The 18231-nt window shown below is 41.7% G+C and overlaps 1 protein-coding gene across 1 annotated transcript in view; it reads left to right on the plus strand.

Annotated features, from left to right (window-relative positions):
- Nucleotides 1-18231, plus strand: part of calb1 (calbindin 1) — a 55849-nt gene that overhangs the window by 22870 nt on the left and 14748 nt on the right. The window contains exons 4-8 of the mRNA XM_084053195.1: nt 4130-4210; nt 5055-5111; nt 16735-16812; nt 17143-17198; nt 17804-17843. Of these exons, the coding sequence (XP_083909321.1) occupies nt 4130-4210; nt 5055-5111; nt 16735-16812; nt 17143-17198; nt 17804-17843 (312 nt within the window). The remainder of the gene's footprint in view (nt 1-4129; nt 4211-5054; nt 5112-16734; nt 16813-17142; nt 17199-17803; nt 17844-18231) is intronic.

Raw genomic sequence — 18231 nt, forward strand, 5'->3', positions numbered from 1 at the left:
AACATTATCATTCCAATAAACCAGTCAGATACTATGCATGTGAGCACAGTTGATTTGATTTCAACCCTGATTTGAGACTTGAGTCCTCTGTTAAACAAATTACATCTGTCTCTAGTTTTAGATCTGTAGGCAAAGAGTTCCAAAGGTTTGCCGCCTTTATATGAGAAGACAGACAAATGAGTTCTTGCACATGCATGGGAACAATACAATCACCATTTGTTGAGGCTTGTGTAGTTGCAATTTACAATTTAGGCATTTAGCAGACGCTCTTAATCCAGAGCGATTTACAGTAAGCAAGGTAAACACATACATCAAATGCAGAGACAGTCAGTTATCTATAACCAAGAACCTACTGTAGCATCAGTCTAAACAGTATGATATCAACAAATAAATTATCTTTACGCTGAAACTACACTGAAACGATACAAAACTAAACTGGCCTGTCAACACATGGTTGCTCTATTAAAGCTCTGACGTCCAACAACCAGTCCAGTCCAGAAAGAAAGAGGCGAAATGATTATATAAACATATATAAACATCGATAACTACCATGGCAAAGATTGCTTATCATAACAGATACTCTAATTTCCCAGCTGCAGTTCCTTGTAGTTCTGTGTTAATCTAATCTGAGTTAAACGAACACTTTTACTGTTTCATGCATATACGGGTACACATAAGCCTTAAAGGAGTAGTTCACCCGAAAAATGACGTATTTTCTATGAATTAAACGCCCCGTGAAGCCTTGAATTCATGGAGATTTTTTTTTGTTTTTTTGCCTGGGCCAATAATTTGATGTCTCCGGTAGGAGACTTGCAGAGTCTCCTAAAACCCTGCTACATACAGTATAGCGCTAAATAAATCACACAAACAAACAACACATCAGAAAGGCCTTGGAAGGTTTACTGTTCATTCCAGCAAAAAAAAGAAAAGAAGAGAGAACCCATTTATCAGCATACATTTTATAGTGTTCCAGTTCCAATTGTGTCTGCTCTTTTTCTTTATTCATTTTGTTTTGTATTTATTTTTCGTTTCATCACTTCACTTGTTTATCCCGTAACCCACCTGATTGGATGAAATTGGCATCCCGACCTTGAAAATGTAATTTCTGTTTACTAGTATGGAGAGACAGGAAGACCCCTCAAGCTCAAGCTATTTAACCCATTAAGAACGGGAACAAGGAACACATCTTGTGTGTCATTTTAGATTTCTTTGGCTATTAAAAAATAGCAGATATACAAGCTCATAGCGCGGCACCGAGTGCCGCGCTATGAGCTTGTAGATCTGCTATTTTTTTTTAAATTCCGAAAATGCGTGCAAGTCTTTGAATAATATATTTTTTAAAGCCAACATTTGTAACTCAAATCTTTGCTTCTGGGGGATTCTACAAATGTATTCTAAATCCTAAAATTATTTTTTTTAGACGTATGTTACTATATATCAGTGGTTCTCAAACCTTCTCATGTCAAGGACCCCCCAAATGTATATGTATTTGGCCGCGGACCCCTCCATCTCAAAATATAGTGTTCCAGGGACCCCCACCAGAAGCAAAGATTTGAGTAAAAAAAAATCTCTCTCTATATATATATATATATATATATATAAGCCTACTCACGATTTAAAAAAATATATAAAAGCTTGTATATCTGCATTTTTTTTTTTTATAGCCCAAAGAATAAATGACACAGATGCGTTTCCGGTCTAAATGGGTTAACACGTGTCTTAACAAAACATGAGCACATACACCACCATTAATGTCTGGGCAGTTCAAGCCCTCAGAAAAAAAACTCTGTATATACATATTCCCTCTGTTGGGCGGAAACCTCATATGTCCAAAACTGTTACTTTTCAGGATTCAAATACAAAAACGTCAAATATCGCAGATCGACAAGCTCAAATCGCGCTGCTTCGCGCTGCGTCTCGAGCTTGTAGATCTGTTATTTTTGCCGCCGTTGCGTGACACTGTAGTGAGATCAAGTATAGGGCGTTAATTTACGAAAACACACATGGAGGGAGATAAGAGGTTTCTGCCCGACAGCGACGATATATATACATCAGGTCCGGCAAAGTGAGAAGGTAGCCAAGGTCGGACAGCAGTTCAATAAAATGTCTCCCACCGGAACCTGGGAATAAATCGCGTGTCATTCACCGCCGTCGCCGAGACGCCACGAAAGCCCGGAGTTAAGTATTAACCCGTTCAAACCGGGAACGCATCTGCACCACTTAAACCATTATTTATTTAATATTTAATATTTTATACTTTGGGCTATTCAAAAGTAGCAGACACACAAGCTTGTAGATCTGCCTTTTTTTTTATCGTGAAAATGTATGCAAATCTTTGAATATATATATATTTTTAAAGCAAAATTTTTTAACTCAAATCTTTGCATCTGGGGGTCCCTGGAACAGCATATTTTGAGATGGGGGTCCGCGGCCAAATACATATAATATTGGGGGTCCTTGACTTGAAATAGTCTGAGAACCACTGATATCATAGCAAAATAGGTGTAAAAACAAAAAACTGTTAAGATTTAGAGGACATTTGTAGAATCCCAGAGGCAAACAATTGAGTAAAAAAATGATCGCTTTTAAAAAATAATATACAGTATATTCAAAGATTTGCACAAATGTTCACGATTTTTCAAAAATAGCAGATCTAGCTTGCAGATCTGCTATTTTTGACAATAGCCCAAAGAAATTTTAAGTGACACAGATGCGTGTCCCGGTATTAATGGGTTAAAACAGGCTATATAACGGGGGCTGTGGGAGCGGAATGGCCCCCCGGAGGTGGAGGCCCCCCCCGTTCATATTATTGAGGCCGGGGGGTTTGATAGACTGTGGAAATGAATAGGGAGGCATTTGCAAGCGCAAAGTGTCAGCAGATACATTGGCTGGGGGAATGGTTGGTTGCATTATGCCGGGGCTGAATGGCTTTGTAATGACTACAGCTGAACAACAACAGCAGCAGCAGCAGCAGTACAGGGGAATGGAGCTTGATAACATATCGATTCTGCTCCGGACAAAACACTACCCGACAAAACTCGCCGAAAAACCTTTTTGAGGACAATCGCGTTTCTGCGTTATTTTTTTCTCTGCAAAAACAGCTACAGTTGTGTATGGATGGCGCCGGTATTGTTTAGTAACAATTTACAATTTAGGCATTTAGCAGACGCTCTTAATACAGAGCGATGTACTGTATAGTAAGCAAGGTAAACACGAGGTAATACATGAAATGCATAGAAATAGTAATCTAGGATCATAGGTAAACCAAAAACCTATCATCAGTCTAAACAGTATAATATCCAAACTAGAAAAAGTGCTCCTCGGAGCACAGGTCTCCGCCAGGTCAGGTACGTTATTGTGGCCTCCTGGTGGCGCTATAATAGGCCAATGTGAAAAGGGTGCCATTTGTTCAAGGGCTTTTCACTGCAATCGGACACTGCATTCAAAAATTGTTTTTTTTTGCAAAATTAGACCTGCTGGTGGCGCTATAACAGGCCAATGTGAAAAGGCATTTCTTCCTCGGCCTAATAGAAATGTGCGTGTGAAATTTCACGGAAATCGCAAGCTGCGTTCATGATTTGAGGCATTTTGTTCAAAACGGACCAATCCTGCAAACTTTGGAAGCCAATCTTAGGCAATCAGGATGGAATATGGGAAATCGGACAGATCCGTGTTGATCACATGACTAGAGATACTGTGTACCGATTTGTGTGATGTTTGGACAAAATCTGTTGGAGTAGTATCAATAAATGTGTTTTGCACATATCGGCCTCCTAGTGGCGCTATAACAGGCCAATCTAAAACAATTGGGCCAGCATTCTGAATTGGCATCAAGGTGCTAACGGACGGACAGGACACACGGACACACGGACGGACACACGGACGGACAGGGGGTAAAACATACTCTCTCGCCATGCCTTTTGGCCTGGCGGAGACAAAAATAAATAATCTGTGCATTGAAACTCTACTCTAGAATCAGATTTTTCACTTCATATACTTAAAGCACAATTATACTTTGATAGAGGTTTGGGTTAGTTGGTTTCAGTAGTATCAGCACAGAGTGTTAGCACAGGGTATCAGAGTGTTATGACCACTGATCTGTCTGTTATTTTGTGCCTCTCGTCCACAGTTGGTCCAGATTTTGCCCACAGACGAGAATTTCCTGGTGTTTTTCCGGCAACAGCTGAAGTCCTGCACAGAATTTATGCTGGTACGGTTCCCTTCCTCCACAAGTTTAAATGTGACTGTATTTTTTAACCCTTTGTGAAATAAACCAATTGCACACCAGTATTTACAACCATGGGCTGTATGCATTTACACAAACTTAAACCTGTGAGCTAACATGTACGACAATGCTGAGGTGAATAGATGAACAATGTTTCAGTCACAGAACGTATGATTAGCCTACTGTGATTATGATTACCACTAACCACCTAAACCCTCCAGAACAATGTTTCCCAAACAATGGGTCAGGACCCATTTGTGGGTTGCGGACACATGTGTATGGTATACACAAAATAACATTTTTGTTGTTTCCTATTTATATTTAAATAATTATATTATTATATATATATATTATATCAAAGAGAACAAAAACAAAATAAAAATGTTCACAGATATTTGACCTGGGTTGGCTCTGTACTTGGACCGCTTTTTTTCCCTCTACACCAAGGGCCATATTTTTGCCAGTGCCTTACCCATCATCCTTAAATTTCTTTGCCATTTGTTTTTTCCTATTTTCAAAAACATTTTCAAATAGTTCAAATAGCCAATCTACAAGCTCACAACGTGTCGATGTACTGTAGATCGTTTAGTTGAACTATTTGAAAATGTTTTTTTTTAAATAGTAAAGAAAAATTGCAAAGAAGTTCAGGAATAATGGGTAAGGCACCGGTGAAAATCCCCAAATCTCTTTGCCAAAAATAGCCAATCTACAAGCTCACAATTTGCCTAATGTTCCCTCCAGAATATGGATGGTGGGGTTCAAGTGGTGAAGAAATGATTATATTTCATCAGAGCCAGCGTTGATATCTTTGTTGTTCTCTGACCTGCAGGCCTGGAGAAGTTACGATGCTGACCACAGCGGCTACATCGAGGCAGACGAGCTGAAGGTGAGAAGCAGTGGTGGGAAATGTACTCACCTTTGTTACTTAAGTTAAAGTATCAATACTGCCATTGTAGAAACACTTTCATGCCTTTTACCCGCAATTTCTGCGACACATACTAGAGAGTGCAAAAAAGTCATTGCCCCGTACATGACTGTATTCTTCATTGCATTAGTTCTGGGCTTAGGCACTGTAAATCGACCCATCACCACATGTCTGGTGTTAATTCTGTGTCTATTACTAGTATACATTACATTACAGTCATTTAGCAGACGCTTTTATCCAAAGCGACTTGCAATAAGTGCATTCAACATAGGTAGGGAACGAAAACTACTAATCACCAGAGGTTTTAAGTGCCTTTTCTGCAAAAACAAGCAACCAAGAGTATACCTAGCGCTAAGGTAAAAGTGCAATATATCAGCTACCTATTTCCTTAAACAGATGAGACAAAATAGCTAAATCAAATGAGCAGGAGCTTAAAACAAATAATTGTATCGACTAAACAAGATCCAATAAACAATACAACAATAAAACAAGCGTTCATACAACTAGTTAACAACAAGTAGGCCAGGCAAAGAGGAAGGGTAGTGTTTCCTGAAGAGGTGGGTTTTCAGCCTGCGGCGAAAGATGGGCAGTGACTCTGCTGTCCTGACATCAGTGGGAAGTCCATTCCACCACTGTGGGGCCAGAACAGAAAAAAGTCGTGACCGTGTGGATCACCCAGAAGGACCCTTGAGTGACGAGGCAGTCAGTCGCCCCGAGGTGGCAGACCGAAGTGGTCGGGCAGGGGTGTAGGCATCGACCATAGCCCGGAGGTAAGAAGGAGCTGTTCCTTTCACTGCCCTATAGGCTAGCACCAGGGTTTTAAACTGGATGCGAGCCGCTACGGGGAGCCAGTGTAGAGAACGGAGAAGGATGGTTGTGTGGGAGAACTTGGGGCGGTTGAACACCAGACGAGCCGCAGCTTTCTGAACAAGCTCCAAAGGTCTGATTGCAGATGCCGGAGCACTAATCTCTCAAGAACAGATTCTGCACTGCGTTGGAATCTGTCTTGAAGGTTCGTCAGAACGTGTACACACTGTGTGGGAGTGGGCGTGGCTTCAGAGGCCGCGCTTTATCCAATCAAATGTAGTGGGCGGGATTCACGTGTCCGTCATCCTTCCCGACTCGAAACTTAAACCGAAACTAATTTCACAATAGCGTCCGCGGAGCAGACAACCACGGAAAGATATTCACATTTGAACTTACTCTTTCATCATAGAAACAAGTGGGCTTATAACCAAAACCATCCATGTTCTCTGGGAGAAGTGGTGTTAGTGTTCCGTGTAGAAATGTTATCTAGTCGGAATGAAAACGCAAGCTCACCACCGGAAGTGGAGCGGTGAAGGCAGAATTAAACCCCGTTTCCTTGCGCACATGTGCTGCGTCGCCATTGTCCCAGAGTCACACTCAGGAGGAAGAACAGCAGAGGTCGCTGTTTTTCCTTTTTAGTGTGTCTCTGGGTTCCGAGATTGCCGGAGCACCAGCGAGGAGGGAGTTGCAGTAGTCCAGGCGGGAGATGACAAGAGCCTGGATGAGCACCTGGGCTGCCTTCTCCGTGAGGAAGGGACGAATCCTCCTGATGTTGTAGAGGAGGAATCTGCAGGACCGTGTCACTGATGCGATGTTTGCCGAGAACGACAATTGATCGTCCAGGGTCACACCCAGATTCTTCGCAGTCCGAGTTGATGTCACCACAGCATTATCATAGTATAATGAACAGTGATTCACAAAAATAGCAGATCTACAACCTCACAGCACGTTGCTTCGTGCCGCACGGCAAGCTTGTAAATCTATATATATTTAGATTTTTATGGAAAAATCGTGAAAGTGTTGTCAAATCATTTTGACACAAAACATTTTCTGATACTGGGTCAGATACGTATCATTTTGGGGGTCCTCGGCACGAAAAAGTTTGAGAACTACTTATTTAGAAGGCATTTGAAGAATCGGCCTCAGGTCTTAATGGGTTAAACAAATATTCCTAAATATATCGAGGCAGATAAACTCCAGTGAACTCGGTGAGGTTTGCCTATAATGGCGTCGTCCCAAAAACAGTCACGGCACGTTGCCAGTGGTTAACACGCAATAAGCGCATCACCCCGACATGCAATTTGCATGTAATGGAAACTCCCAACAGGTGCATGCAGGCAGGCTGCTGGAAGGCACTCACACGCAGTGGTGGAAAAAGTACTCAAATGTCGTACTTAAGTAAAAGTATCAATACTGCAATGTAGAAATACTCCATTACAAGTAGAAGTCCGGAATTCCAAATTTACAAAAGTATTGGCATCAAAATGCACTTAAAGTACCGAAGTCGAAAGTAGGCCTACTCATTATGCAGAATGTCCCATTTCAAGTTTTCAATATGTAGCCTATAAACATTTTTTGAAAATAGCCGATCTACAAGCTCACAACGTGTCGCAATGCAACACGTTGTGAGCTTGTAGATCTGCTATTTTCAAGTAGCCAAAATATATAGAGAGCTTAAGTGGTTAATGTATGTTTAGTAATAAAAATCTAAATCTACGAAGTAACTCAAGCTTTCAAATAATTGTAGTGGAGTAAAAATACAATATTTTCCTCTGAGCTGTACTTGAGTAGAAGTAAAAGTATAGAAAATTGGAAATGCTCCACTAAAGCAAAAATACCTCAAACGTGTACATAAGTAAGTTACTTTATACCACTGCACTCACGACGATGGGGAGGACGACCATAAAATCGTGCATGGTCAGACCCATGCAAAACAGCACTGACCCTCCTAAAGTCTGTCTGGAAATAATATGCAAAGCACATTTAAAAAAAAAGTGCTGATGCCTGCGTAAAGCTTGTACGTTGGCAGGTGATTTTTTTAATCTGGGGCTGCACGCTGCCTTCATCTCCAGGTGGTGGTTTGTGCTGTTGTCCTGGCAGTGACAAAGTGACAGGAATTATGTGACTGTCGCCACTTAAACCCTATTATACTTTGTCGACTGGGGTCCCCCAGGGCTCTATGCTTGCTCCACTCCTTCTTTCCCCCCTCTACACCAATAGGCTCTATGCACAGCAGCCATATTGGGAATGAATTGGGCCCCTTCCTTACGTCCTTCACAGGTGTTCACCAATGATACTAATGAAGGCTCTGTTCCATTTAGTGTGGCATAGTGGTTGTCTTATTTTCAAGGACCCCCATAACTCTGATAGTGTACAAATGGAACCAAATGGACCCTTACGGGTCCATTTGGTTCCATTTGTACACTCTCAGAGTTACACACCCACCATAAGGGGCCATTTGGGAACCAAAATGGAGTGTTTCTAGTGAGCCAACATGCACGATATCAGCACCCTGACCAGAATGGAACAGAGCCTTCATTAGTATCATTGGTAACACCTGTGATAGAAGTAAGAAGAGGCCCAATTTCTTTCCAATATGGCTGCTTTGCATAGAGCCTATTTACGGTGTTCACTCTCCATTCCGACATCTCACCACTCCGACTAGTGGCTTCCGCGTGCGGTTAGGGTTAGGGTTAGGTATAGGGTTCGTCAACGTCGGAAAGGCGACATGTCGGAAAGGAGAAATGCACCCCCTATTTACCTTGGCCGAAAATAGCTGATCTACTTGTAGATCAGCTATTTTTCGGCATTTAGGAGTCTTATTCCTGAATCAATGAGCAGATACTGTAGGCGTTCTGTGCCTTGCTCAAAGGGCACGTGAACAGTTGCGTCATGAACATCATTTCAGGGCTGGTGGGCTGTTGTTTGGAACCGATCGGCTATAGGCTCTATTCACAGCAGCCATATTATGAAGACATTCACAGGTGTTACCAATGATACTAATGAAGGCTCTGTTCCATTCTGGTCAAACAGAGTCAGGGTGCTGATATTGTGCATGTTGGCCCACTGGAAACACTCTGTTACACCAGTGGGTCTACAGTTGGGGTCCAGGGACCCTCATGGCCTTCCAAATGGCCCCTTACAGGTGTGTAACTCTGAGAGTGTACAAATGGAACCAAATGGACCCGTAAGGGTCCATTTGGTTCCATTTGTACACTCTCAGAGTTATGGGGGTCGTGGAAACCACTGTTCTACACTAAATGGAACAGAGCCTTCATTAGTATCATTGGTAACACCTGTGGATGTCTTCATAATATGGCTGCTGTGAATAGAGCCTCGGCGAATCGGTGTGGAAAAGGGAGGAGGTCAGCAATATGACATCAATATATGACCTCAGAGATCCACAGGGAAGCCACGCCACATGTTGTTTAGTCCAATGGTCCAGGGGTCCTTGAGGGGTTCCAGGGGGGGCACCAAGTGCCGCGCTATGAGCTTGTAGATCTGCTATTTTTGTTTAAATCGTGAACATTTGTGCAAACCTTTGAATATATATATATTTTTAAAGCGAACATTTTTTACTCAAATCTTTGCTTCTGGGGGGTCCCTGGAACAATATATTTTGAGATGGGGCCAAATGCATATCATTTTGGGGGATCTTGACATGAGAAGGTTTGAAAACCCTGGTGCAATGGAGTCATTTAAATTAAGCGTAGTGTCAAGCTTGCTACTTTGTTGCGTGCCCCCAAAATGTGCAGATCTGCAAGCTCACAATGCATGGCATTGGTTGTGTGCAACACTGCACGTTGCCAAGTCCAAATGAGGGATTGGAAAACATAATAGAGAGATGGTCAGTGTCTTGCTCAAGGACAGTAGGTACCGGACACACACAGCCGCATTTGGCCGTTGAATCTGAGCTTTTTTTATTATCCCATTAAGACCGGGAACGCAGTGTGTCATCTTTAGATTTCTTTGGCTATTCAAAAAAAGGTCTGCAAGCTCATAGTGCCGTGCCATGAGCTTGTAGATCTTTTTTTGCAAATCTTTGAATATATATATATATTTTATAACTCAAATCTTTGCTTCTGGGGGGTCCCTGGAACAACATAGTTTGAGATGGGGGTCCGCGGCCAAATACATATCATTTTGGGGGTCCTTGATATGAAAAATGTTGAAAACCACTGATATAGGAACATCATTTTTTTTCCAAAAAAAAACTGTTAGGATTTAGAAGACATTTGTAGAATCCCCAGAAGCAAAGATTTGAGTTAAAAATGTTTGCTTTAAAATATATATTCAAAGATTTGCACACATTTTCCACGATTTTTCAAAAAAATAGCCAAATAAATCTTAAAATGACACAGATGCGTTCCCGGTCTTAATGGGTTAAAGGAAAGTTATTAAACAGCGTTTCGGGAGCCAGGACAGTGAGCCAAGCTGTTATACGACACTATGTCTTAATCAGCATCAAGAGTCACCTCTGTAAACATGTAAGCTGGCACTGCTACAGTAACCACTTAAACCCCCGTAGCCTTAAAGAACTGGACTTGAGTTACAACAGAAGCCTACTTTGACCGCCTTTTTCCGTCAACACCGAATGTCTTCGCCCAAAAAATAACCGATCTACAAGCTCACAGCATTGTGAGCTTGTAGGTCGGCTATTTTTGGCAAATTTTTCCCCTCAGAATATGGAAAATAATTAATATTTTCACTGTTCCCTTAGAATATACTTAACCACCAGTTAAGTATATTCTAAGGTAACAGTGAAAATATACATTATTTTGATATTTTTACAATGTTTTGGGTATACAGTATTTTCGCCACACGAAAATATATTTTCACCTATATTATACTTTCTCGAAAATGTATTCTTGCCAATATATCGATGTCCTTCTCCTATCATATAGACTCATGGAACATCCTCTCTGAACAATTTCTTGATATTTCATAAACCTATACTTATTTCGAGGTCCACCATTTTGTCCCCCTCTACACCACAACCTTTGATGAAAATAGCCGACATGCTACATGCTTGTAGAGCAGCTATTTTTGCAGAATTAGGGTTCAAGTGGTTTATCGCAGTGCGGCTAAAAGCAAGCATGTGTGGGCTGTGGGGAGTAAATATTCTATTCTATTCTATTCTATTCTACAGTATTCTATTCTATTCTGAAGCAGACTGTGGATCTGTAGCTGGTGAGTCATTAAGCTAAAGGGGACAACACAAAAAGAGTTTGTCTCCAGTGATTGATCTGAAAACATTAGCATTTCTGCTTATTCGATATACCGTCTAATGCTTCTGGCACAGCTCTGTCTGGCTTACAGAGCCAACATATATCAGTGACTTTGTGAATGATGAAGATAAAAGGAGTCCTGCCAAAAAGTTGTTGGTTCGAAAGTGGAGAGTTTACGTTTTCTACGTGTGCCAGAGGGCAGGAGCTGGCATCTGATCTTCTCTGTGAAAACCCTCTGTTTGGCAGCTGCTATTTTGCCCTTTGTGTGTGTGTGCCATCTGGCCAGGTACCTCAACCGGCAGCCAATTGAGCTATACTACTCCGCTTCTCTAACCCCTGGGCAGTGGGGGACTATATACTCAATTAAATACTCAAGTTTTCTTAAATGTTGCTTAAATATAGTGAAAATAGCAGATCTACAATCTCACGAAGCGTCGCACTGTGACACGTTGTGAGCTTGTAGATCGGCTATTTTCGCTATATATGAAATAGGGCTTAAAGGGAGATTTGACTTTCAAAAATGTTTGGGGTCATTTTAAGGTCTACCCGGGCTTTTGCGTGCACCCCAGACAGTTTTTAAGTTGCTTGATTCAGTACTTAGATCAGGGGTTGGCAACTGTGATGATGGAGAGGGCCATTACACTTCCACACTCACTCCAGAGGGCCACATTGCAAATACTGTCTCTCCGTATTTTAACTTTTTTCGCCAGCCTATGTCACACAAAAGTAGCAAAAATAGCCGATCTATAAGCTCAAAACCCGTCGCACTAGGAGAGCTCTCAAAAGATTGGTTAACCCATTCAATCGCGCTATGAGCTTGTAGATCTGCATTGTTTTTTTAAATCGTGGGAAAATTTGAATATACATTAAAATATTTAGTTCCAGGGACCCCCCCAGAAGCAAAGATTTGAGTTACAAATGTTCGCTTTAAAAATGTATAAAGATTTGCACACATTTTCACGATTTTTCAAAAATAGCAGGTCTACTTGTGTTGTGTTGTCTTCCTTTGACTTTACGAGTCTCACAGAACTTTGTCCTAAGTTTGGAAATGGTACCAGGGCTGAGACCAAATAATGCTGTCACTCTGCATAACGGAACACCAGCTTCACTTGCCCTATTGCACGGGCCTTATCCTGAAGGTACAAACGTGGCATCTTTCCATGGGGGCAGTGTTGCTGCTTGGTGCATACACAAACTCTGAACTTTTTATATATCTCTGCTGTCCGGCAGGAGGAAATGAAAAAATGTGGAGTTAGGAGGTTTTGTTCACCATTGATAAGAACAGCTGAATAGACCATATTCACACAGCGGCCATGTTTCTATGAAGTCAATGAAAGTAGCCACCCCGGGTGGCGGCACTTTCAATGTTAAATTCCAATATGGCCGCCGTGTGAATATGGTCTATTGACCTCCAAGCTCACAATGAGTTTGGAGGTCAAAATGGGGTGGTGCCTGGAGTCAGCAAAACCAGCTAACTCCGGTGGACTTCGCTGGTTTAGCAGAACATTTGAGGATACAATGGAGTTAGCTGGTTTTGTCAGAAGCGCTTTGTAATGCTTTTCATTGGTTCAATATTTTGGGGGAACAAAATGGTGTACCCGAAATGTTGTCAGTTTGTGCTGTTCGCAATTAATTATGCTCCGAGGAGGCAAATGTGTGGTGATCAATGAAAAGTAGCCTACGGCACCTGTCAATTAATCGCGCACGTTGTGGCTTGTGTGGTTAGTGACAGTGATATGTTGTGGTTGTGTTAATGGAAGGGAAACAATGATAACGGAAGTGAATGAGTGAATGATGACGGAAGACGGTTATGGAAAAAAATGCAAAAGCGTCATAATGGAGTTAGCTGGTTTCTGCCGGACAGCAACGATTATCTTTTTTAACTCATTCAATGCCAATGACGTCTTTTGACGGCTGTTTTCAGTTGGTTAATTGTGCCAATGACGTCTTTTGACGTCTCCTAAAAAAACATTTTTTTTTTCAAAATATATATATATTTTTTTTTGTTATTTTTTTTTAATTTTTATCTCAAAGGAACTAGGAGAAAACGATTTTCAAAAACTTATTGCTCCATCCACTTCAATGTTAAAAAGGAAACGGAGAAAAAAAAAACATTTTTCCTACCATTGTAAACCCTGTATTTATGAGTGTGGCATGGCACTTTCAAACATCAAAAACAAATGTCAACGAGGTCACAATGACCTCGTTGAAATTTGTGAAACCACACCTGAAGTGACTCAGTGATTAGCAACCATCAGGGGATCAATCACACTGAAGACAAACATTCTGTGACCAATTGAAAAGGTAAAATAATAGCCTTTTTCATGGCACAGGGATCAACAAGCTTGAAAAAGCCTGGCACTGAATGAGTTAATGTAGGAAATGAAGAAAAGGAAAGAAAACTCACAACCCATTAAAAATGGGTCTGTGACACAAAGATGGGTCTCGACCCAGTGTTTGGGAACCACCGGTCTAGCAGGCCGGGGTGTGCTGGAGGAAGCCATTTCTGGGCTGGGAGACTTATCCCGAGGGGTGGGGTGAAGAGCGACAATGTGTGAAACATTAGTACAAGTACTTATGGGCTCGCTCGAGAAACCTTTTAGTTTTGGGCAGCAGGCGCTTCTTGTCTGTGTCATGTACAAACTGTGATGACAGGAAGCAGTGTCATGCAGATAAAAAGTAACTACGTACATAGGCTACCATTCATTTTCAATGGAAGCCAGCGACATGAAGATACAACGTGATGCCGTTGTACGTTTGCAGCGTTTATAGCTGCTACAAAATCTACAAAGCTACAATCCAAGTTTAGCTGGCTTCAACTGCAGCTACAAAGCTACAAAACAACAACCATCAAGTGTGAGCCATTTCCACTCACCTTCTCTCTCCACACAATTCCTGCTTGTAATGGGGGGAAACTAATTATGTCCGTCTGCTATAGTTCCATGTACTTTTTATCCCCAGGCTTTATTGTCTCCGCCAGGCCGAAAGGCATGGCGAGAGTATGTTTTACCGTCCGTCCGTCCGTCCGTCCGTCATTCTGTCATTTTGTGTACAGCTAATCTCTGGCACTGTTGACTTGATCGCAGCCAATTCTTTGATATTAAGCCTTCAGAATTTATCCAAATTTCACGCAAATCAGTACACATGATCTCTATAGTCATGTGATCAAGATGGATCTTTTTAATTTTTCATATTCCATCCTGATTGGCTAACATTGACATCTAAAGTTTGCAGGAGTGGGCCGTTTTTAACAAAATGCCACAAATCATGAACGCAGCGCCCGATTGCGGTGACACTTTGCACGCACATTTGCACTACGTTGAAGAACAAATGCCACCCTTTTAACATTGCCCTATTTCTACTGTATTTTTCTCGCTCATCGAACGCATGCTTGATGACGTCAACGAGCGTGTTGATCAACACTTGAACAGTGACTCGGCGACAGATATGCCACGTCGCTTTGTAGTTTTGTATCTCTCGTAGCTGCCAGTATGAACACAGCATCAGAGTGCAAGAGGGAATTGTATCTGCTTGGACACAAATGAAAAGCCTTTAGAAAGTAACTGGCGAGAACTCTGGAGGCGCAGGGGTTTCACTAACATGAATTTACGGTTACATCGACCGGTCTCCCCCTCTCCCCCAAGCCGACACGACTTCACACGTTAGACCACCTGGTGCTGGGTTCTTTAGTAATCGTATGAGCACATTAGCATTTGTTATGCCTATAGCTGCTGCCTGCTGGCTGAGGAATGGGGCTTGTTCGTGTTGTGTGTGCACATTAAAAGCCTTTCAAACACATGTGGACTTTGTAAGAGAGAAAGGAAATAATTAATTAGCAGGGAGCCTACTGGCACAGCCAGCTATTGCACTGACCATATGCTCCTCGTGAATGAAAATTAAATGAAACACACGCACGCACGCACGCACGCACGCACGCACACACACACACACACACACATGTATATATGTCACAGGGAAATTGGCATTCCGGGGAAATTGAAAGAGGAGCGCTTGCTTTTAAGCGCGGGGCTTTGGTGCGAGGCGGGGCTTTTCTTTTTTTCTTTTTTTTACGCGAGGCTCGCGAGGAGGAGGCGCGAGGCGGGGCTTTGATACGAGGCGGCGCGAGGAGGAGTAGGCGCTAGGCGGGGCTTTGATACGAGGTGGCACGAGGGGGAGGAGGCGCGAGGCGGGGCTTTGATGCAATGCGCGGACCTGGCTTTTGTTGTTCCCCCCCACACAGCAACCAGGAAGCTACGCTAGGGGAATGCTGAACACGTGTTCACACGCACACGTGATAATAGTTATTGTCCATGACGGAGGCGCGCTGACTCAGTGTGTGTGTGCAGCTGACTCTTGCTGCTGTGCATAATGTCAGTGCTTCAATATTATTTATATCATTGTCAAAGTGCACTTCAGGAATTCAAATAAAAAACGTTTAAGTACGGAAGCAGGTGCACTTTCCGATGGAGTCTAACATCAGAACCTTTTAATAATAATAATAATAATAAACTTTATTTATATAGCACCTTTCATGACATAAATGCAGGTCAAAGTGCTTTACAGAAAACGAAAGAAAAAATGAAAACACACAGGGTAAAAGCAAAAAACATTAGAGCAATGGCAATAATAGAGCAAATGGCAAAAAGAGCAATGGCAAGAAGTAATGGTTACAAAATAAGAGGCAGCGGATCAAGCAAAACAATTAAAACAATAGAGCAGTGGCAAAGTACAGTGGCAAGAGATAAAAGCTAAAGATAAAAGGCAGTGGGTCAGGCAACGATAAAGACAGAAACAACAGCACAGAGATTCAGAAGAAACAGAATCAACTAAAAGCAAGAGTGAATAAATGAGTCTTGAGCTGTGCTTTAAAACTGTCTACAGAGGGTGCCTGTCTTAGGTGCAAAGGAAGCTTATTCCAGGCCGTCGGGCCGTAGAAGCAGAATGCTGCTTCGCCGTATTTTCTATATGACATTTCAGGCACTTCAAGTAGGCCTGCACTAGAAGACCTGAGGGGACGGTTTGGGACGTATCTGGGGAGGAGGTCATAGAGGTAGGAGGGTGCCAGACCGTTAAGAGCCTTATAAACAAGCAAAATAATTTTAAAATCGATCCTAAAAACAACCGGGAGCCAATGTAGTGAAGCTAAAACTGGAGTAATGTGTTCCCTCATCTTAGTTTTAGTTAAAACTCTGGCTGCCGCATTTTGAACGAGTTGTAGTCTCGTTTAAAGACCTAAGCATGATCAAGTCCTTAAGCTTCAGATCCGTCTGCAAGTGATTCCAATCTAGATGGAGATCAAACTCATAATACTTCATGGCTCTGCTCATATAATCTTATATAGACCCGACAGGGGTATATTTAAAAAAACATTCTGATCAATAGAAATAAGAAACGTAGATTTAAAAGCTTGTAGATCGGCTATTTTAGAAAATGCATAATTGCCGATACCGACGTCATCAAGGCAGTCAAATAATCATTGATAATTGGTCGGGCTCTGATCGTTAATGTTAGGAATCTGACTAATTCCTGGCTGTTGCTGTCATTTCCAGAACTTTCTCAAGGACCTGCTGCTGAAGTCTAAGAGGCCATACGACGAGAACAAACTGGACGAATACACATTGGCGACGGTACGATCCCATTCTACTTTTAAAGACAGGCCAACAGGATGATTTTAAATGATGGGAGATTCAAATAACATGGAAAACAATACTCATGTTATTTGGCATTTTCATCAACAACAAATTAACAAAGTCTGTGTTTGAACAGCCAAATCTGCCTTTTCTCCAACACTCAGAAAACAACTGGTAAATAAAGTTGTGTGGTGTCAGGAGTGGAAGAAATCCACCTCTTGGACATAAGAGGTTTCAGCGCGACAGCAACGATATATTAGAGCTACTGTTGGTACTACTGATACTCTGGCTGTCTTTATTACTAATGTTGTGTTGTGTGTCTTTCAGCTCAAGATCTTTGACTCCAACAACGATGGGAAGCTGTGTCTCTCAGAGATGGCCAGGTTGGTGCTGTGACGCTCAAACCAGCGATCCTCAACACACATTTACACATCAAAGACAAAAAAACACCACCCATTTAACCCTTTAAGACCGGGAACGCATCTGTGTGTCATTTTAAGATTTATTTGGCTATTCAAAAATAGCAGATATACAAGCTCATGAACTTGTAGATCTGCGTCGTGAAAATTTGTGCAAATCTTTGAATATATATTGTTTTAAAGCGAACATTTTTAACTCTGTTACAACTTCTGGGGGTCCCTGCAACAAAATATTTTGAGATGGGGGTCCAGACAGAGAACCACTAATATTATAGCAACATACATTTTTTTTTAAACTGTTTTTTAGAAGACATTTGTAGAATCCTCAGAAGCAAAGATTTGAGTCACAAATGTTCGCTTTAAGAATACATATATTGAAATACCCACGATTCTCCTCGATTTTTCCAAAAAATGGCAGATCAACAAGCTTATAGCATGCCGCGCTATGAGCTTGTATATCTGCAATTTTTTGAATAGCCCCAAAAAAAATCTGAATTCATCGTTATACCGATAAATAGGAACATGGTTGATATAAACATTGGTCGTGTTGTTCCATGTCTACCATGCAGGCTCCTACCTGATGAGGAGAACTTCCTGGTCCGCTTCCAGGTGGGACGAGACCACCATCTCACTACTCACAATACTGACTGACTCTCTCTCTCTCTCTCTCTCTCTCTCTCTCTCTCTCTCTCTCTCTCTCTCTCTCTCTCTCTCTCTCTCTCTCTCTCTCTCTCTCTCTCTCTCTCTCTCTCTCTCTCTCTCTCTCTCTCTCTCTATTTTTGTGACACTCTTGTATGATGAAGTAGGTCATTAACTCATTCCCTGCCAGACTTATTATAAGCACATTATAATGCATTATAAAAGTGCTTATAATGCATTATTGACCCAACCTTAATATGCCGTCTTACCCAAGTCTTACCCAAGTGTTTTTTTGTTTAGTTTTTGGTTAAAAAGTTAAAGCTCTGTATTCTGATAGTAATCATTGCTATATATAGCG

The sequence above is a fragment of the Gymnoscopelus microlampas genome (genome assembly GCF_963454915.1).
Source record: "Gymnoscopelus microlampas genome assembly, chromosome: 3".
Lineage (NCBI taxonomy): Eukaryota > Metazoa > Chordata > Actinopteri > Myctophiformes > Myctophidae > Gymnoscopelus > Gymnoscopelus microlampas.